General features: G+C 46.8%; 1 protein-coding gene across 1 annotated transcript; it reads right to left on the reverse strand.

Annotated features, from left to right (window-relative positions):
• Window positions 1–5: 5 nt before the first annotated feature.
• Window positions 6–21,540, reverse strand: LOC8031334 (protein neuralized). The gene is made up of 5 exons (XM_040217926.2): window positions 21,408–21,540; window positions 6,728–6,875; window positions 3,153–3,448; window positions 1,077–1,192; window positions 6–65 (listed from the first exon to the last, which is right to left on the reverse strand). Exons 2-5 carry the CDS (start codon window positions 6,847–6,849, stop codon window positions 6–8), a joined length of 594 nt encoding a protein of 197 aa, XP_040073860.1. The 5' UTR covers window positions 6,850–6,875; window positions 21,408–21,540.
• Between the last annotated feature and the right edge of the window lie 452 nt (window positions 21,541–21,992).

A 21,992-nucleotide genomic window follows, 5' to 3' on the forward strand; every position in this document is an offset into this window, starting at 1 on the left:
GCCTGTCAACTGCGTTTGAGTCCTGCCCAGTCCTGCCACTGGCCGGGGTGTCTCGAGCTGAGTTCCTAAGGAAAAAAAAAAAAAAAAAGGTTATATTCCGGGTGTGCAGAAAGGTTCTCAATATAGGTACGAACAATAAACTTGGTGTTTAAAAAGGCGTTCTCACTGTCACTATGGTCACCGAGAGCTTAAGAAACGACGGGTTGTTATCTCCACGCGTCTTGCTTCGTGATTCATTCTTAGGTGTTCTTAAAAACTAATACCGCAGTGACATTGGTTCAAATTTGGGGGTTTTACGTGCCAAACCTACGATGGGCATCTGGCACGCCCCAGCGGAGGACTGAGGATTAATTTCGACCACCTGGGGATCTTTTGACGTGCAACCGAAAGCTCGGTTACACGGCGCCTTCTCCGCAATAAGCCTCCGTCAGATTGCGGGCACCTCGGCCGGGATTTGAACCCGCCACATGGGGATCCGTAGGCCGGCGGCAGTGACATTGGTGATGTAGCAATAGATGCTAAAGAAATCAATCAATCAATCAATGGTTTTATTAGAACACGCTTCGCTTTGCGTCTCTTGTGCCCGGTTAGTTTCTACAATATTAAAAACAGATCGGTGCCACTGAGGATTTATATCTCCGGGTGAACAAACATAGAAACATTTCCTTTTGTAGAAATATTTCAGTTAACTTTGGAGTTGCTTAGTACATTTTTCCTCGGACAATAGAAGAGGGGAATTTATTTTTAAATGGAAACTCAAACCTCTCATCACTTGATGGTTATCGTAATGCGATAAGTTATGCCACGAGTAACTACTAATGGCAGGGCAAAATTCGGTACAGGTGTGATCACAAAACAGAGATGAACACGAAGATGGTTTTCCTGGGAATTACTCACCAACTAGCCCCAACAACAAGCCTCGTTAAAATAACCCAAGTTTGCGTGCCACAGCTAATAACGTCCAATATAGTAGATACGACTGTATGAGCCCCTTGACTAATGAGCAGTAATATAACCCTCCCGTAGAAACTTTGAGAGCCTGTATTGAGAAAGAAGCTCCTTTGCCACTCACCTACAAACGTTAGCTTGGTCACGCGACCCGAGACATCAAAAAACGCGTAGAACCGTTGGGAGTCGCCTACTTGAAGAATAGTTCGGAAGGCCCGATTGTTGCGAGAAAACTGCACGTTACCTGCCAAACAGAGAAACAAAAAAGACACGGTTATTTTTTAATTCAGCTTGCGGATTCATTATATTTTGAAAAACCAAAAACAAAGCGAGCATATTTGAGAAATAAAATATTCAGCACCTAGAAACTTCACAAAACTTTGTCCTAGAATATATAGTTTAACGCCTCAAGAATGGGGCGTAATAAATTAATTAAAATTTAGAGCTCTCCTGTAATTTCGTGATGTGGCAGATGGCCGGCAAGCTCTTTTTTCTTCATTGTGCTCCATGTCTTTTGCATCGCCGTGATAATAAAGAAACCACTATACTTCTATAACCTCAAAAACCGTAGTAAAAAAAATAAAAAAATAAGTGACTTCTCGTGGAACGTTATTAATTTCCCCTTTCATCCGATTAATTAGGACAAATGTAGGGTGCATCCTATGTTGGATATCATGGTGTAAGGCTCTAGCCCAACTACAAGTTCTTCTACACTATCCTACATTCGCTTTACGACACTTCATCAAGGCGTAGATGCTTCAAACGCCAAAATCATCGTTTTTTCCCGCGGCAACCAAATCTTGTAAGAACTACTTCGTGCAGCGCATGAATAATGCTCAAAAGTACCTTTTACATGTTACAACGCGTATACTTTGTACTAGAGCACTACATGGATCCGGGCCAGCCCAAAGGCCTGAGCCCGGAGAGGCCGCGGTCCGGGCTCGGGCCGGGTAGCAGGCATTTTCTCAGGCCCGTTCTGGGCTCGGGCTTAAACAAAATATTTTTCGGGCCGTGGCTGGGCAGTCGTGTGCCGTAAATTCCAAATTGGTGGTAAGAAAAAGTGTGCTCATTGAACTTTTAGATTTAACAAAAACAAACAAGCGAAACGCAAAATACCTACGACGCCGTTCAAAAAAAAAAAAAAAAAAAAATGACGGACGTTTTGTTTTTGGAATTCTTTCCCGTGGATAAAGGGAAACGTATGGATTCCGCCAGTATAGTATAGAAAGTGCGGTCAAGAAAGCGAGAGCACTCCAGTCACAGGGTGCAACATGAGTTTCTTTTTCCTATGCCTTTTGAACTGTGGAGACCAGACAAAAAAAAAAAAAAAAAAAAAAAAGTTAATTAGAAATTGCACTTTGTGCAGGGGTCCTTAATAGGCCACCTAAGATAAACGAACTACCATGTAGATAAATGTATCCTTATACAGACTTTTGAAGATACACTAGAGTGGTTCTGGTTGCTTTTTCACAGAAACATGTAGAGAGGAACGTTCTCTCTGAAACGAATTGAGCAAAGAAGAGTCTCAATATCTCTTCAAGAAAAGCATAGATAAAATTTTGCCTAGATTTTTTTTTTTTTTTTTTTCATTTATGAAGCGCATATTTCGCCCATATTTTTTAAACTACATCGTCCAAGTCGGAATATTTATCGTGTCAAAAAAACTTGGTCCAAGTTGAAAATTGATATAAATCAAAGATGCTCGCTTTATGCTTCACAATTTTAGGTTAAAGCCTGCAAACTTTTCAGGCTCATGTATATAGTCTGTCGGGCTCGAACTGGGCTCAGACTTATATTTAAAAAAAAGATTTTGTCGGGCTCAGGCCGGGCTCAAGCTTCTGTCAAAAAATTCTGCCGGGCCCGGGCCGTGTCAGGACCGTGTCTCTCCCGGGCCGGGTCGGGCCTAGAAATTAAATACACTATCGGGCTCGGGCCCAGTCGGGCGGGGCCTAGAAATTAAATATTCTATCGAGTTTGGGCCGGACCCGGGCCGGACCCAGGCCGTGCCTCTACCGGGTCGGGTCGGGCCGGGCCTAAAAATTCCGGCCCATGGAGTGCTCTAGTTTGTATATTCATTGCTAGCTTTGTCTCAAATCACCACCTGTTACAAACACCCCTCCCCGCCCCCCACTCTAAAAAAAAAAGAAAAGAAAATAAAGAAACAAAAAAAAAAAAGATTGCCGGCATCATATATTGCTTACCGCCTTCCCTTATCACGAAGACCAACTCGTCGTCCACGCCGCAGTCTTTGTCGACGTCCTCCTTGAAGACCCAAACCTCCGGTCGGTTTAGGAGCGCCCTGTGATCGTTTGGCAACCGTGGAGCTTCGTCCTCGAGTGCGCTCGGGTCACAGGTGGTCAGACCGAACGTGAAAGACCGTGCGAAGGTCCTGTCCACGCCCGTCACCCTGACCATGAGCTTCTCGTTGATCGACATCTGCTTAGAGGAAAAGGCGAACGCCCCTCCCTCAGTGCTCGTTTCCAAGCGCTTGGCCAGGAACCTGAGGACAAAGGCACTAGGTTAGAGTGGTACGTCAATGCGGACGGCCGACTAAACCTAGAAAGACAGACAGACAGCAAACACAGCTCGAAGATATGACGTACCAAATAGGAGCAAGAGTTAAGCCAAAAAAGAATGAAACTGGCTTTCACGGTCGACACCAGGGCAGACGTCACGGTGACTCCATCCACGGAGTACGAGTACGCCAAGTGTGCCCTGACAGTAGCCAACCAGGGGGCTATGTTGCACGTTTTGGACTCCCAGGAGACTAGGGAGAAGGAAGTGACGTCGACAACGTTTTTTGGATGTTGATTGGTAGAGTCGCTGATGACGCGTTGCGTGGTGCTGCTAAGATACGTTCATTCACACCTACGTCACTTCCTTCTCCCTAGTCTCCTGGGAGTCCAAAACGTGCAACATAGTCCCCCTGATATCCCTCACAGCCGATGGGTCCCAGCTCTGCACCCTTCGACAGGTTATTTATAAATACTTAGGCAACTCCGGGAACTAAACTAAAATAAATGACTGCTGTCGCTTTAGTGGCACGAAATATGATCACAGCCTAAATATTACGTCAAATTGAAGCCTTGTACTCCACTATACTCCGTTTCACCTTATGTTGTACCGCAGACAAGGCTAGAAGTGCGAGCTCATAGCGTTGGGAGCTACTCTTAACACACGAGAGCTTGTGCCGCGGAGATGTGCCCTCCGCAAGGAGCTCGCGCTTGTAGCCTTTCCTGCGGTACATTATAAGCTGAAACACAGTATAAAACTGATTTCAAAGGGGCCATGAAACGAATTTTCGGCTGGGATGAATGATTTTAAGTTGGGACTTCACTAATCACATATCCTTTAGTTGGCCAAAAGAAAAAGGGTAGAAAGTCAAAAGCCAGCTTTTCGGTACGAACATTTGAAATGATAGCGGTCTATTTTGCACCTTCTTTTCTTTCGAAAGCTCTCCGCCTTTTCACTAGGATACATCCGCGGTTCCCAAAGCGAGTCAGCGGTGTCACCCTGACGTCGGCCGAGCCCAGCTCAAGCATTGGACACGAGAACTGCGTCACTCCGACGTATGCGCTCGTCAACAATCAATCCGTCGACGAATATTTGGATTCGCGTTCGTGGCCAATGAGTGCCCTGACGGAACTTATCGTCACTGGGAAATGAAAAGTTCTATGGTGTGCATAAAAAGCACGCTGGAAGCTATACTCTGTTTCACCTTATGTTGTACCGCAGCGAAGGCTAGGAGCGCGAGCTCATAGCATTGGCTGCTGCCCTTATTGCACGAGAGCTTGTGCCGCCGAGATCTGCCCCAGAGCAAGGAGTTCGCGTTTGTAGCCTTTCCTGCGGTACATCATAAGGTAAAATAGGGTACAGGAGTCATCGCGCCAGTGCCGAAGAATGTCACGACGACGTGATTTCACAATGCGCATTTGAGTTGAGGATTAAAGCTTAGGAGGAAGAAGTAGAAAAATCGTTTCATGACCCTTTTAAAGATGCGACAAGCTGATTTTTAGCGGGTAGCAGCGCTCTGTGGTGTCTGTTCTTCCTATGTCCCTGTCTTCAAAGCGCAATCATGTTTTCTAACGTACCATACCAACTTGCCCAACAATCAGCACTTGGGTAGCAGCAGGATAGCTTTCACTCAAGGAGCAGTGAACGACGAGGATCGCAGCACTCCGTGACGGCACATCGCAGTGGAGTTGTGGCCAATTCCGTACGTTGTACCGCTTATCGCAGCACTACAGTGACGTCACGTCGCGGCCGTGCAGCTGAATACCAGTGTTGCCATCCCTCTAGCAGATAGTTTCGGTTTTGCCGTAGACGCCCAAAACCAAACTGAGCCGTGATGTTTATTAAAAGTACACGCAACATCTAGAAAAAAATGCATACCCTGTAATTCAGGGACACCGACTGAGCTGAAGACAATCGTAATCCCACATTAATCCGTCCATTCATTGATGTCCGATGTCACATTAAAATGCTGCGATCAAGCCTGCAATTGTTGTTTTTAAGCCTGGCATACTTTGTGGAGCCCGACTTCAGTCTGTTTTTTGTTTTATTTTTCTTCTTTACACGAAATTCGACAGTTCGCACAAGTAGACCAAATACAAAAAACTCGGCCTTTTGGATATGTGGAACAAACACTGAAGGAAATATTGCCGTACAAATTACCTGGTTGAAATACTTACCTTGTTACAGTGAACTAGAGTAGGAGCAGCGGGAAAATAGCCGGCCGCCAGGTGAGGCGCTATGTGTAGAACCGACCAGGTAGCGCTGGTGTTCGATTCCGGAGCACTCCTGCCATCGAAGTTCGCGCCAACCGTAGCTGTTTTTGATCTTAGCGGTTCATTAGTGCTGCATATGTATGCTTTATGGGTGTTTCAACGTCTATGAATAATTGCTTAAAGCTTACTTGGGCAATGCAGTGAAAACCGGGGTAACCAGTCTTGCATGCTGGCGTGTAGCGGTGCGCATCCGTCTACTTTCTCTTCGTTTGCATTGCTTAGCGTCAAGACTCGAACCTATGCAAACAGAATGCCAAGCACTTGACACTCACGAAACAAAATGCCAAAACGACCATAGAAATTACAGAACCATCTGAGAACATACGCGACGCCATATCCCATGTTACAGTAGCCATGTCCTCCGGATTTCGACAACAGCGCCACTCGCAGCACTTTACACTTCTAGCTGCACATATGGCCGACGGGGTGCCGCCGACGCTTTTTCCACTGCCCCTATACTCTAGTTAACTGTAACCTCGTCTAGTATACATCGCACTACCCGTTGTCTGCGTCTTCCGCTGCTCGCTAATCTAGTGCTGGTGCGATAGATTTTAAAGGTAAAATTCCGTTTATTACAAGCAGTAAAATTCACGGTTGTGCGAAGGCGAGAAACATTACACGAGGACCATTCTGAAGAACAAAATGTCTAAATTAGCTCATTAGAGTGTTCCAGTACGATGTCCTTATGTCATTCAAGGATCTGCAAAGACCACGCGTCTCGTGTGTTGACACACTTGCCACTACATGAAAATAAAAAAAGAAGCAGTTCAAAAGGTTTTAATTATTGGTCCTCTTCAGAGTGCTTTTCTCGAGTTATAGCTTCGACAATGAATGGCCCACTGGAATGCCCCGATAAGCCTGGAGAGAAGCACTTACATCTACTCACCTCTGTTCAACACAGACTAACTCGCCCGCAAGCGTGCCCAAGTCTGCTACAACGCGCGTGAAAGATGAAATAAAGCGAGGTGTCGTGCATTGTGAAGTATACTGACCGCATCCACTGGTCATCCCATTCTACGATGGCGTTGGGACCGTGCACGTTGTGGAACTGCCCTCGAACCCATGTGCCCGGGAAATGCGCAGCCACGCGGGTGCTGGCCGACCCGCGTTGCATGGAGGCCAGTGGAGTCGCGAAGGTCACTGCAAAACGTAAAAAGAAAGGTAATTTTCCAACCCAACTTTGTCAAGCTAAGCCAAAACCGACATTAAAAAAAAAGGAACTTTAACTTAATTCTAAATAAAAGCGCCTCAACGTTTCCGAACCGCCTCGGTTTCTTCCACTATGGTTTGTTCCTCCATTTTCAACAAAGCGATCAATAGCATGAAAAAAAAAAAAATAAAAAAAGCCACTATGTTTCGCAGCGACGGTCAGGCGCTCTCTGGAACGCGCTTCAAACCACCGGCGTCGGCGCGAAAAAGTTTTCCGCGGGAGGCTAAAGATTATTTATGATGCTTCATGCCTCATGCCGAGGTTTCGGAGATCTCAAGAAACATCCACATATGATTCACTGTCAGCTAAGAGTCAGAAGCGACAGAGTATTAATTTCTATGTTTTCCATTCGGGTTGCAGTTACTGTTTACATAACAAGGCGGCATCTAAGGACTGGTTCACACATATGCGTTCGAGTGTGGCTGAGTGCACTCTAAGAAAAAAAGGAGGAGAAAGGTAGCAACAGAGACTGTTCCTCCTTGTTGTGGACACGTTGCCCAGAGAAGGGCAACTGAACAAAAAAGAAAAAGAAAAGTGTGGGACAAAATGGCCAGATGTCTCCACCCTAAGCAAAGCGCACATGAAGGCACCCTACCTAGAACTTGGTCTGCCTCAACGGGCGACGAGTCTCCCAGCTGTAGATGAGCAATTTAACCAGTGCAGTACAACCCTTAGCCTGGGGTCTTTAACGTGCACCACGCAGTAGTGATACACGACCGCACGCCGGTATGATGCTCATCCAGATCGAAACGGGCAGTGTAGTGGCACTAGGGCAGGGGATCCTGGGTTCTGCAGCGCGAGCTTTCGCTCCACGTGCCTTGAGCTGGTGTGCGCTAGACCAATCGGCCCCGAAACGTACGTATTCCATAGAATACACTGCGGTTACCATAGCAGCCGTGTGGCGCGTCGAACGACGCGAGCCGAGTCATGGTGAGTGAAGTGGGGTACTCGTGAAAGCAGCGTCTTTGAACGCTTCTATAACTGGGCTAATCTAATAACGTTGGCCAAAGCTCAGCGAAAACGGCCATTGTGATGTCGGTGCCGATAAGACTTTCGTTATGTCGCTTCTGCTTGAATTCGCGTGAAGCGTTCTGATTAGCGTTTCTTTAATCTAAAACAAGAAATAAATATTTTTATTTTTGTTTTCCTGTCCGGCGGACTGAACTTCACTTGGGAAATACCTAATGATGGCAGTATTCAGTTTCAAAATTTACAGCTCTTTTTTACTAAGGATCATTTGTGCTGCAGTTATAAAATCCACAAACTAAGAAAGGCCTCCTTTCTTTCAGAAGTGCCCACTCAAAGCTTGTAAAACGGGGGATTGCATCCACCTGCCTTCACGCAGCCATTACAAAAAGCTGCCAGCATAGACTGCCGGTCAGCTTTGATCACCAGTTTGCACGCTTGACGAGGGCCGGTTACCCGAAGAGCAGTGACAAGTGGGTGTGAAAGGCTACTACAGGAAATTGAACGAGAGGGCCTTGACAAATGTCGTGAAAAGACAGACAAGATGCCAGTGCAAGTGATACCATATGCACCCGAAGTGTCCCACAATTTAAAAAAGATTGCTATTAGACACAGAGTTAACGTAGTCTTCTCAGCCCCGTGCAAACTTTCAAAGATACCCAGACAACACTCGGACATCACCAGGATGTCCTCAGGACAACCTTTTAAGGGCATTATGATGTCCTGAGGATGTCCTCAAATGATCCTGGAAACATCCTAAAAACATCCTATTGTCCGGCCTCAGGACATTCTCAGAACGTTCTCAGGAGGGCAGCCAAGGATTTTTCTAATACATTTTTAGGACAATGCACTGCAGGTGCAGCTGTTCACTGAGCTATTAGGATGCTTTCATTTTTATTGTTTCTAGGTTTTCTCCAACTGGATTTTGAACCTGAAGATGCCTGCAAGAGCTGCCTGCAGAAAAAAAATGCATTGTGGTGCACTATTCTAAAGTGAAATTTACACACTAACTCTAGATTACTAGTCAGTGAGAGGCTAAGAACATAGGGCAAGGGAAAGGAGGAAGAAAGCTGGCGGAATGCTGAAGAGGAGAGAAGAAAACTTCTCCCCTCCAGCATCCTGTCGGCTTTCTCCTCTGCGTACTTCCTTGCGCTATGTTCTTAGCCTGTAACTATGAGCATGATCGTGCCATTCATTATTGCAAACAAAGGTAACTGTTCAAGAAATACTTTATTGGAGAGCAAATGTTATTCATGACTTTTTTCAATGTCTGCACCAGACGTGCTGCCTGGCTTCGCATCTTGGCCAGCACTAGTCCGAATAGCCAGCGGGATCTACAAAAAAAGAAATCAATTTCATAAGCATTAATAATAAAAACAGATAATGTGAGAAACTTACCATCATTTCGAACAACTCCGGCCTTTGACTGCAGCTTTTTCAGTTTCTCTCCAGCGTGGTGCAGCCATACTTTGATGATGGTCTCCACGTCAGCTTTGTTTGCGCACTCAACATTTGATTTCACTGCTCCTAAAACATTGATTTGTGATGACAGTCACAGCAGAAAGCTAAGATGGTCTAGAAAAAAATCACATTTAATGTTCGTGCGAGGAAGATACCCTTGCTACCGAGTCTACTTTCGCGCAGTTGAAAAGCTCGAACCATTCGTTTACGCGCCGGTATCTTTCCCGCCGAAATTGCCGTTCATTGCTTTCCGCCATTTCGAGGAAGTACTACATTTAAAAACACACTAACCTTTGTCACTGCCTTGCATTGCTGCCATAATCAATTTGGATGGAACAGCGCGGATACACAGACTCGCAGCGCTGACTAACAACTTAGTGATATATTTCTTCTTCCTCAAATCGTCATCATCTTCTCTTTCGCCGTTAATGAGAACATTTTAAATTTTTAAACATAAGAAACCAAATAGCCAATAAACATTAATAAGTAAATAATAAATAAATAAATAACAGCTAAAAATAAATAAAACTAAGAAAGTTAAAAACAAAAACAAAATAAAGTTAAAAACTATTTTTTTAGGAAATAAATTACAATTAAAAATTAAACTTAAAAATTCTTTATTTATTTCTTGAAGTTTTATTTCTTTTAGTTGTGACTTATTTATATATTGATGATTTATTTATTAATGTTTATTGGCTATTTGGTTTCTGGTGTTTAAAAATTTAAAATGTTCTCATTAACGGCGAAGGAGCAGAAGATGACGATATGAGGAAGAAATATATCACCGAGTTGTTAATCAGCGCAGCGAGTCTGTTTCCTTCTTGTGTGTCTGTGAGTGTGACTGTATCCGCGCTGTTCTATCCAAGCATGAATTACCCACTAGCCCAAGCATCCACATTATCAAGCCATCATCAACTTCGACGCTATTCCTGTTTCTGTCCAGGCTTGGCTTAGCTTGCTTGAGTCTCTCAGATGGGTGGATAATTGCCTTGTAGTAGGCAATAGCTTGCGCCACCTAGATTGGATGTTGCCAATGGAACAGAATTTCGAAATACTGCGCAAATACAAAACTAATAATATTGTAGTGCGTCTTGGTTTTATTAAAGAATTGTTTGATCAAAACTATAGTTAAAAGATGTCCTAAACTTACGCAACTACATGTAATAATTTCTATGTGAAATTTAGTTGAGCAGTGACTGCGAACTGTGTATACTACCGCCATTTCATTCATTTATTTTTTTAAAAACGCAATCAAATTGAGGACGTATATATTGCCTCTAACTTTGTATCCTTCGTCCTCAATAAGTCCTCGGAAGGACGTTTTTAGGATGATCCAGCGACTGACGTTCTCAGGATGTCCTGAGGACGTCTTGAAAACAGTGAGGACGTTTGTACCTTTAGAGGACGTCCTGAGGATGTCGGGTGTTGTCTGGGTATGCTCCGCGGTGACAAAACGAAAGTTTGTAGTGTGCTCAAAAAAACATGTAACAAGATACACCGAATACGTGACTAAGGGCCGGTTGCACCAACGTCGCTTAGCGCAAAGCGGAGCTTAGCCGGGAACTTAAGCTTAGTTTCGGTTTCGTTCGGTTGCACCAAACTCGCTTATCGCTAAACCTAGCACTAAACTACGCTTAACTTAAGCGCCCAACATTGGGCGCTTTGCTTCTGATTGTTTCTTAATCCTGGATTAAAAACATGGCGGCTGGTTTGTCACGGTCGACGCGGTGGACGAAATTAGTTGTGCAAAGTGTTTTAGGCTACATCAGCGTGAAAGTCTCGACAAAATGACTTTCGATTGTGACAAGGATGCAAGATATTGTCGCGTGAAGTGTTTATCGACCCCTGTTTTCAAGTTGGCTCTCCACTTTCAGGGCGTGTTAGCCCTAACCGAGAAACGTACGGAGCTGTGGGGCTCACGTCTGTATTCCCGTTGGTTCTTCTGTCAACGAGCTTATTCGTATGTACTTACTAATTTTCGCATAGTTGTAACGTATTGTTATTTACCACCTTGTTTATTTACACTTGCAGCGCGTATCCTTCAATCTGATCAGCGCGTTGAATAGTGGCAGTACATGATCTCGGCGATCAGCTGATTGTCGACACCTCTGCCGTTTGCATTAGATTGCGGCGCTTTTAAGTAATAAAACAGCGAAAATTCAATTTCTTTCGTTTTCTGAGTTTTGAGACAATCTTCAGTGAATTTTCCTTATCTCGCGAGTAGAATCTTGGCTTCAGAAAACTGTATCGTTCCATAACTGTAACTTTTTTGGTGATCGCATTTTTTTTTATATACTTTGCTTTATATCTTTCATTCGTTTCCCGAGAACGGGATACTGTTGTTTCCGAGTTGTGCTCTGTGATGGTGTTTTCCCTTTACTTTTGTCGTTTGTTGTCATTGTGACGATGGTTGAGACTATATACCGGAACACGTTTTCAATAAAATTCAGTTGAAAGTTGCGCCTTGTTGTGTCCTCCGTAACTTTTTTGGTGATCGCGATTTTTTAGGAATATTTTGCTTTATATCTTTCATTCGTGGCGACGACAAATCATAACGACTACTATGTTAGATTCGTTCATTGCTGTATCGGGGCAGGCTGGGGCAGGTGATGCGAAGAGACGACCGTTCTTATCAGCGCGATGTGATGTACTAGTGGGAGTTTTTTTTTTTTTTTTTCTGAACTCGACAGTGTGAAACTGATGTCCGTTTGAGGCTGCAGCGGATGTTCAACGACGGTACAGTGCAGTTCTGTCACCTTGCTGATAGCAACGAGTACCGTCGATGCAAGGTCTCGTGACCTGACCTCTCGACGACATCTATTCGACGATTTCCGGGCATTTTCGCAGCTGCCGTGGCGAGTTCGTCACTGTTGTGAACTTCATCGGTCTCAGGCTTGACTTGGTTTTAGTAGTCATCTTACCTGCCTACTTATATCCATGATATTGTGTCTTCAGCGATGTAGTGAGTAGAGTGTCCTTCTCGCGTTCGGTGAGTTTTGGGGCCCCCGATGGCTCCTTCGCCTCAAAATGTGAGCACGAAAACTACTACCACTGTCAAAATATCCTGTTATCAACCGATATTAAACACACAATCACAGATGTAAAGAGCATTCGTGTTTATTTGAAGCTTTGACTTCTGTTATTGAAAGTTAAACGAAAAAATGATCGAATTTGGAGACCTTTAATTTGTTACTCACCGAAGAAATACAGCGAAAAGCAGACGCCGACGACGACTACTACGGCAGTTTTTCTTTTTTTTGTTTATATCACGTGATTCCTCTCCGCCAATCGTATTCGTCGCTCTGAGCGTTCCCTAGTTTGCTCTGTTTGTCCCTAGATTCCCTACGCAAATCCAGCGTTTAGCTAGGGGCGCGTCTGTAAAGCCGGCTTAACGTTGGTGCAACCGGAATTTAAACCAGTGCTTACCTAAGCTCGGTTTAGGGCGCTAAGCCGGCTTAGGAAAGCGCCGCTTTGGGTTAAGATAAGCGACGTTGGTGCAACCGGCCCTAAGGGAGTTTATGATATTCCTTTTAGTTGCGGCCAAGTTTACATCGCTCAGACCGGCCGATGCTTTACTGAAAGAGCGCGAACACAAGCTTGCCATGGGCAATAATTCGGGTGGGCATCTTGAGGAGCACTGCAAACGATGTGGGTGCAAACCTTTGTTAGAACGCACAAGGCTTATCAAGAAAGGGAATGAGATGATGGAAAGAGAACTAATCGAAGCTTTCTGTATACACAAAGCGGCTGACAGATGTGTAAGCATGTCATCTCTTTATCTGTTAACCAAAGAAATTGTGTTTCTTGAAGGATGTGTGTAATGAGCGATAAGAATTTTTTTCAGTTGCATGTGTTTAGGCGATTGGGATCAAGTTTGACGATGATTCCTGTTTCAAATAAATCAGTTGGAAGTTGGCGCCTATCCGTGTCGTACGTGTCTTTTTTCGTCCTGTTTGTTCGCACCCTTTAACCTTTTACTTGTTTTAAACGTTTATAATGCAGACAAAATATTCATGTTTTTGTGCTTTATTTTAAACGTATCTCGCCCCTGGTGTTCTCTTCTGTCCTTGCAATCCGAACCTTTCTTCTTTTTCTGTCGCACTATCACCTCACAAAACAATAAATGACAATAAGTTCGGTTCAAGCTGAGCAGCCCTCGTACCGAGCAAGGCGGTTTCTGTAAACCAAAAGTACAGTGTTCTAGAGGACGCAGTGGCAAGAGCGGCGCCCGCTTAAATGGGTCGCGTGAAGACTGTCAACGTGAAGACGATCAGTTCCGAGTCCTATACTTAGTTTCAGCTTCGGTCCAGACGCAGCCGATGCTACAAGTGCGAGCATGTGGCCCAGAACAGTGCTTGCACTGCACGAGCGCGCGTGCTTGGCAGGGATGTTAAAAGCCCGGAGCTAGCGCTTGTAGCTTTGGCTGCGTCTGGACCGAAGCTGAAACGGAATTTGTGGCAGATGGCAGATGAGCGATGAGCGAAGAAGACAACGAAGTTGAGGCGGTACGCTTCTCCCTAACGTAGCACCGTAGCACTTTTGTTTGTAGTGTAGTGGTGGGGAGTCTTCCCCGTTCCGTTGCCGTCACGGTCATGAATGCAAGGAAAAAGACAGACACACAGACTGCTTCGCGCCGGGATGCAAGTCGGGCTACCCGGTCAACAAGGCCAGCTGGAGCACCAGCGATCGTAAGCCGTCGCTGTTTCGTGCGCCAAAGGAGGAGTCGCGCAAACTACAGTGGGAAAAAAATCTTAATCGAGAAGATAAACGCCTCGCCGAGACATCAGCGGTGTGCGAGAGACGTTTTGAACCACGCCCTATCCTTCGAGACTATGTGCACATCGTCAATGGCGAAAAGGTTAGGATTCTATGCCACAACATATGACTATTTTGTAGTCTTTTTGCGTAGTATGTTGCTGGATATCTGTCATGTGCTTGCTGCGTATGTCGATGAAGTGTATTACCACTTTTGAGAAGTCATAAAGCAGTGAGTTGAGATTTTTTTAATATTAGGGGTTGTTGAAGTTTGTGTTCATATTGTATTTTAATGCTTCATGTATTCCCCCAATCGAGGTATTTTTTAATTATAAACTGCCTTCCACAAAAGACAATTTGCTATATGTTCGCCAGTTGCAGTGGCACCTTGGCAGTTCCCAAACGCGCTCGGACTTGCACCTCACACAACGCTGGTCCCCGCATCAGCAACACGATGACAAAAAACAATACACCAGTTTATTGTTCCTCGCCATTAAAAAAGTGAGAGATTTATTGAGATTTATTTGTCTATTTTTACTTGTTATATCAGTATCGCGTGGTTTCTTTCACAGCTATTAAGCGTGCAGACCAAGTGATAGCGTTGCTGAACGACCTGTGAGTACTGGGAAGGGAAGGGGAGTCCATAATAATCAAATTATCTCCATCAAAAACACGCGAATATTGAAAGTAGAGGATAGCACACACTTTAGAGGCATTAGTCCAAAGGAAAACCTACAATTTTTCACATTAGCAATTGTTCTGCGTCGCAGAAAGCTCCAGTCGAACCACAGTAGTACACGCCGAGCAGCGCCGACGACGAAGCTGACTGGGGCACATTCTTGGGGCTCAGAACCAACGTTACTGCAGCGAGCTCTGTTACTGGCGGCCATAGCTGTGTGCGCGAATGCTGAGCGCGTGCGGATGGCGAGCTTCCGCAGTTCTTTTGCAACGTGCATTCCGCACCACCAAGAGTGGAGGTCTTAGCAGCCTATTGATGTGAGCTCGTTCTGAGCATGTGCTCTAAACAGTACCCACAAATATGGCGCCCACAGAATACTCCTTATTCTCGCCTACAGAGTCGAGAATAAGGAGTGCCGCTAGTTCTCGTGGCGGTCACGAGAACTAGCGGCGCTGCAGTGGTATCTTGCTTCCCTGTCTCGCGCGTCGTCTGCTACCACCGCGTTGAGAGCTTCCTTTTCTTTTTTACTTCCAAGCGTATAATAGCAAAAAAAGATGATGAAGATGAAGCGTAATACACCATAGATATCAGAGTCAGCGCATTAAGAGTGTTCTTTCTTTGGGCGTTTAAAATTTATTTTTGTGTGCGTCTGCTTCCTTGCGCTGTTAAGTGGTATGAATTGCCAACTCGCCCAAGCTCAAGTATTGCTATTGAAGCTTCGCGGGCTAGACAATCCGGAAGCAAGACTCGACTGCGGCGCTGCTAGTTCTCGTGACCGCCACTGAGCCCACGTCGCAGTCGGAGCTGAGAAACTGCAGAGCCGTATATGTAGAGAGTTTGGTCAATGGGAGGCGCGGGCAGAGCTAGGGCGTGCGGCAGACTCGGAAAGAGGGCTTGGCATGCTCTCCTGACCAACCAGAAGCCGAAAAGAATCCCCTAGCGGTGGTAGCGAGAAACAGTTCTGAGCCGATTGATCATCGAAGGTCTCTGTTCGTATATGGTTTTAATAAGTGCGTAAGAGTGAAGTGTAGGAACTCTTTGTGGTTGAAAATAGGGTGCACGTGTTGTTTCATTATGATCATGCAGAAAGATGTAAGATACGAATGCGCCGCTCAACTCTGTTTTGCGCGGACAGAGTGTGACCGCTCTGACGGCAGATTCCCGGCGCTCGGCGTTTGGCGTAAGGATTATGTCGATCTTTCCGCTAGTCGCACTCTTCCACCATCATTTTAGATGGGTGTGATTGAAACATCACGTGTACCATATTTTCAGCCATCGAGAGTTACTCCAATGCGGTTATCAGGTTTGTTTCTCGCGACCACCGCCAGGGTATTATTTCCGGCTTCTGGTTGGTCACATTCGAATTTCTGAAGACGCCCTGGAACACGCCCAGCCCGCTTTCGGCTAATGGCGCCGCTTCATTTGTCTCCTATATTTCCCAACGAATGGCCAAACTCTCTACATATACGGCTCTGTGAAACTGAGCTTGCTCCGGTAACGTTGCTCAGAACAGCAGCGCTACGGCGTCGTCTACGCGCAAAATGTTCACGCGGTGGCCGCCGCTCTTGCCACTGCAACTCTCTAAAACACTGTACCACAAGCATGCGCGAACGAGTATTTCGTCACACGCGTTATACCACATCGTTCAAGCGCGTGACAATAATGAATGGTCCTTGCCAGTTACGCTGTAGTTTGGGTACACCGTGAGTTTGGGCGAAAGCCCTCGTTTTTGCAGAGGGTTGTTAAAGGAGCAATGCAACAATTTTTGTACTTTGCACAAATACCGCGTAAAACGGATCCCTAACGTTAATGACCTATGAAACACGCGTTCGTTTTGCACCTCACGCAATAGAAGTCCCAGAAAAAAATTTAAGAAAAACGAGCAGCATTCACCCCCTCAACTCGCAGCCAGAACAAGCGACCACGTGATCTGGAGCCGATTATATGCCGCCAGTGTTGATCATAGCCACGCGCTGGGGTTGGCAAAGCGCAGGACACGCGCTGAGTTCCAGACATTGTTATGGCTCGGCTATTGTCGTCGTTGCAGCGATTGGACACGGGTTACAACCCGAATGCTTCTCGAGCTAGCAATTGTCACGAGCCCAAGTCGAGTGCCCACGCAATGCTCGGGTCCAATCTATGAGCCGCATTCAAATATCGTCACTTGGGTGTACTGCGATCCCCGAGTTACGTCATCAAATTTTGCAAAGGAGAGATTGAATGAAAATGATCGCTTTTGTCTTTAAAATTACACCGCAACAAAGGCGTTTCTTGGCCAGTGGCGTTGCGTGTGAGTATCCTTGAGTCCCAGGTGTGCCAGTAAGCTCGTGTAGAGAGAAAAACATTCCAATTGAATATCGTTGCACAGCTCCTTTAAGCCACACTTTGTCTCCTGGTTGAAACATTTCTTGTGTGGTGTGCTCGTCGTACCGTGCCTCCATTCTCTGGAAAGCGAAAGACAGGCGCCCTCGAACGAAGTCGTATGTCCGCTCAAGACGGGTCGTCAAGTCACCAACATAAGATGCGGGGTCAGAGGAACGGTCTGGCGATCTTGAGAAGGCGAGGTCGCACGGCATAAAATCATGGTGGGGAGAACCCGGTGACTTCGTGAACTGCAGTTCGATAGGAGTAGAGGGACGAAGCAGTTCCAGTCGTCTTGATGGGTGTTGACGAACATCGCCAATGCTGCAGTATGGTGCGGTTAAAACGCTCCACGAAGCCATTGGACTGCGGATGCAGCGGCTTCGTTCTTGTGTTCGTGATGTTGAACAGTCGGCAGACATCTTAAAAGACCTGTGACTCGATGTTTTGTCCCTGATCCGAGTGTAATGACAAGGGTGCGCCGTACCGTGTTATCCAGTGGGTCACCAAAGCATCTGCACGACAGGGGCGGTTTGGTCAGGAATTGCGATAACTTCTGGCCATCTTAAGAAATAGTCGAAAATGACAAGGAGGAACCTGTTGCCAGTTTGTGTTCGTTGTAGGGAACCTAGAACGTCTATGGCGACCCGTTCAAATAATGCTCCACTGACGCGTTCTTGCAATGGCGCGTGAGCTTTTTTGTGTGGGCCCTTTCGCGAAGCCCACAGATCGCACTGACGGCACCACAACCTGACATCGTTGTGGCACTGCAGCCAGTAGAAACGCTCACGTGTCTTCTGAAGGGTACCGCTGATGCCAAAATGGCCTCCTTCGGGACTGCTGTGAAGCTGTCGGTATATCTGGGCGCGGAATTCAGGTGGCGCAGCAAGTTGCCACACGACTCGGTCACCAGTGTGTGATTCCCAGCGTCGGTACAGAAGTCCGTCACTTAACTCTAGTGTGTCCCACTAGGCCCAATAGCTTAATGCTGCTGGATATAGGTGGGATATGTCAACACGTTGTGGCCGACGGCCGTTTCGTTTCCACTGGACGCACAGGCTGACAGCAGAATCACGCGACTGGGCGCCTTGCATCTCTTGCGGTGACCACATGCTGTTGGAGGTGGTGGCAGGGCAGAGGGTGGTACTCGTAGTCAAGTCTCCCTCGTTTGCCTTCAGCAATCACTTCCTGAACGTGAAACACGACATTGGCAGCGGCACGAGCGGTTTATACCGTACCCCCCCCCCCCCCCCCCCCCAGTCGTGCTTTCTAACACAGCAGGCGTCAAGAAGGAGCAGGCTCAGCATACCTGGCATCGATGACGCGACCGTTTACCTTATCTATGTTTTGGGACGCAATTCGTTAGCGACGATTGTTCGGGGTGTTAATTACATGTTTATGTTCAAGCAAGCATTCTACCGCCTTTGTTGGTTTGGAATGTGAATGCTCTTTGCGTTTCGATTGATCATGCTTATAACTGCCCTATTGGAAAAACCAGCATGAAAATCAAACTGGTCAAGCTGGTAATTAAGGTGGTCAAGCTGGTAATCAAGGTGGTCAAACTGGTCAATGTGGTAATTAAACTGGTTTAGCTGGCAATCAAGCTGGTTTAAGCTGGGCAAGCTGGAATTTAAGCTGGTCAGTCTGGTCTAAGTAAAAACCAGCATGGTCTCACTCGAATCTGGTTTTAGATTCAATCTGGTGTAGCTGGGAGCCAGTCTGGTCTTAACTGGTCAAACTGGTTTTCCATGGAGCCAATGTGGTCAAGCTGGGAGACGAGCTGGTCATGCTGGGAGACAAGCTGGTGAATCTGGTCGAAATAATAATCGTGGTGGTCAAGCTGGTCATGCTGGGAGCGCGCACGCCAAGGTCGGCTAGAGATAGCCGAACTGGCATTGCTGGGAGCGCGCGCGACAAGGTCGGCTGCTGGAACGAGGCCACGTCCTGTTCTTTGTCCTCTCGTTTTTGGTAGACCACCGGGCGCGTCAGGCGCGCTGCAAGCTACCTTTGTGTGCGAGAAAAGAGAGAGAGAGAGAGAGAGTGGTAGAAACGGAGAATCGAAGACGCGTTTGGATAGCTTGGGCAGAGGGCAGATCGAAGGGACGGCTGTGTGCGCGTTGTTTGGAGACTAGTTGAACGACGGTGCAAGCGAAGCGGGTTTTGAGAAGACAGCGAGCGGCAGTCCGTTCAGTGCGGGAAGATGTCAGACGTCCCGACTGCGGCGTCGCTTCGTGTCTTCGAACGTGTGTGTGCCCAAGAATGACGGCGGTGCCGAGGAGTATCGCCAATGCCATCCAAGCCACACGGATTTCCTCGCCTCTGCCGACCACGCAAGTTGCCGCTTCGCCCCCATCGCTGGCGGGACCCAGGTTCGCTTCTCTCGTCCGTGTAGTATTTTCGTCTGCTATTGCCTGTTTTTGGCCTGTGTCTAGTATTTTTTTCGTGTTGAGAGATAAGCAATCTGGTTTTATTAACATTGTAGACAATTTGCACCGAGAATCTGTGCGTCGGTTAGTACTGTGTCAGCGCCGAGGATGTGTAGCATTTGAGTTCATGTGAGGCTGCCGCAAGTACGAAAATAATAAATTGGATGCCGAGTTGGCTTTTCTGACGAGCTTGGCTTTTTTATTCTGTGTATTAATTTAAACAGGTTAAACTGGTTGGGAAGTTCACCAGCATGACCAGTTTAACAGCATGACCAGCATGCCAAACTGGGCATGCTGGGGCAATAACCCAGCTTGAAGCTGGGACCAGATCAACCATCATGACCAGTATGACCAGATCAACCAGCATGACCAGCATGCCAAGCTGGGCATGCTGGGGCAATAACCCAGCTTGAAGCTGGGACCAGCTTAAGCTGGTTTTTTCAATAGGGTGATAAGGACTTGCTTTGAAATGTAGCCCCATTGTCAGCGTTGATCGAACAGCGCTTTGCAAATTCATAATTTGCGATTTGGTTACGGTCAATTTGGAAGTTTTCTGAATCGCATCAACCTCACTAGATGGCAGAACTTTCAGTCACGGCACCTGGACGACCTTGATACTAGTCGAATACATGTGGGATTCTAATGATGTCTGCACAGTAAACTTCTGCCGCACATGAAGCTTGTTTAACCGATGAGATAGTCTTTCACGTCAGTGTCTTCCTCCTTGGGATCAGCAGCTGACAGCAAAGGCGAACCTTTGATTCACCCCATTAACACTCTTTGTTTGTAGCGCAATCCTACAGAAGCCGGCAATGCCTGGGCGTACTGGCTCAACGCTATCATCATATGTTCGCGTAGCACACTCTCACGTTGTTTAAAGTTCACGTGCCTAAAACTACAGTTACCGTTCTTAAAAAGCAGGTGCACGTGTATATATTCGAGTCGCTAGCGGCATGATACGTCTCGGCAAGTGCAAGTGTGGGGTGCGCAGTAAACCATAAGCCTGCCAAAGGTCAAAGGCCTCTCTCCTAGACGTCGCGTGCAATCGATGCGCCGAGAAACTCTGACAGACACGGGGCTGTTCCAGCCCGTGCAGCGCGCCCCAAACAACTATACGGACCTTGTGGTGCCGGGCGGGCACGCGGCGGAGGTGACGACGAGACTTCTAGAGCTATCTATCCCTTTCTACACTATCCACTCTTTTCTTCCCCACTCGATCTTCGTCCTCCCTCAACGACGGTGACACAACGCCGCACAGGTGCATAATGGCAACAATAATGAACGACGTTTCCCCTTTTCTTCAACTCCATCTCTCACTCTCTCTCTCTGTCTGTCTTTCTCGCCGAGAAACAGAGACAGGAGGAGACGAGACAAGCGGGACGTAGGAACGCCGAGCTCTGGTTGGATTGATTAGTGGGTAGAGCTATAAAGCTAGCAGCCTATGTCTCCACTACACTTGACAAACACCTTCGAACGCAGAACGCCGCGGACTCCGGCTTTCGCATTCCAACGCATTCGACAAGTGCAGGGGAGCCAAAGGCAGCTAGATTTCGGTCTACGCACTACTCATTCCAACCAAAGCTCGGCGTTCTAATGTCCGAGCACCGTTCTCATCTCACCATCTCCCTCAGTTTCTTGGCGCATACTCGCTTGCCGCGTAGTTGGAACTATAGGCCCATCAGCATACCTTCCTAAAGGACTCATGTGCTGGAGGAAAGAAGCCACGTTAGTTTTGTTCTCGCGCTTAAAACAGATCCGTTGGATCACACTTTCGACTTGGCTCAATAATCGCCCAAAAGCGTAAAGTCACTTACCAAAGTCCGGAAAGTTTCTGAAGCCCCGCGAAACGCCCGTCCGCTCCACGACTTCGCCGCCGCTAGCTCGAGATATCTCGGGGCCGCGAAGAACGACCGTTGACTAAGAGCGAGATAACGGGAGATAAAATGCGAGCACTGCCACTGGCGATTGTATACATGCAGTCGTAATCAGACTAGCGCGCAAGCATACGGCTTTCTCCGCGGCGAGCGCTGTACTGGTGGCATTTTCGGTAACTATTACAGTCGCGTGGGGTAACGTGAGACGGCCCGCTCGAGGGCGCCCTCCCAAAGGTGCATTGTCGCGGCGCTCGTCATTCTTGGGCGTTCGCCGTCTAACCAATCGTGCACAAAAGCAGAAAGCGCATGATCACGGCGCATTCACTGTTCCTGATTGATATAGCCGGTGGTAGAAAACGCCAAAAGCGACGCGCGCCATAACGATACACTTTTGTCGCTGCTTGATTGGTTTTATCAGAGCGTAGCTTTGGCTGCGGTTAAACTTAACGTGAAACGGACTAGAGCTCGACGCGCGCCATAACGATACACTTTTGTCGCTGCTTGATTGGTTTCATCAGAGCGTAG

The sequence above is a fragment of the Ixodes scapularis genome, unplaced genomic scaffold, assembly GCF_016920785.2.
Source record: "Ixodes scapularis isolate PalLabHiFi unplaced genomic scaffold, ASM1692078v2 PGA_scaffold1__304_contigs__length_218370807, whole genome shotgun sequence".
NCBI lineage: Eukaryota > Metazoa > Arthropoda > Arachnida > Ixodida > Ixodidae > Ixodes > Ixodes scapularis.

What these genes read in the sequence shown, in the direction of transcription:
- LOC8031334 (XM_040217926.2), bottom strand. Translation starts at nt 6,849, where the DNA reads ATGCAACGCGGGTCGGCCAGCACCCGCGTGGCTGCGCATTTCCCGGGC. An exon ending in TGGGATGACCAGTGGATGCG is followed by an intron (nt 3,449 to 6,727) that starts GTCAGTATACTT and finishes CTTTGTCCTCAG; the next exon opens with GTTCCTGGCCAAGCGCTTGG. An exon ending in GCGTGACCAAGCTAACGTTT is followed by an intron (nt 66 to 1,076) that starts GTAGGTGAGTGG and finishes TTTTTTCCTTAG; the next exon opens with GAACTCAGCTCGAGACACCC.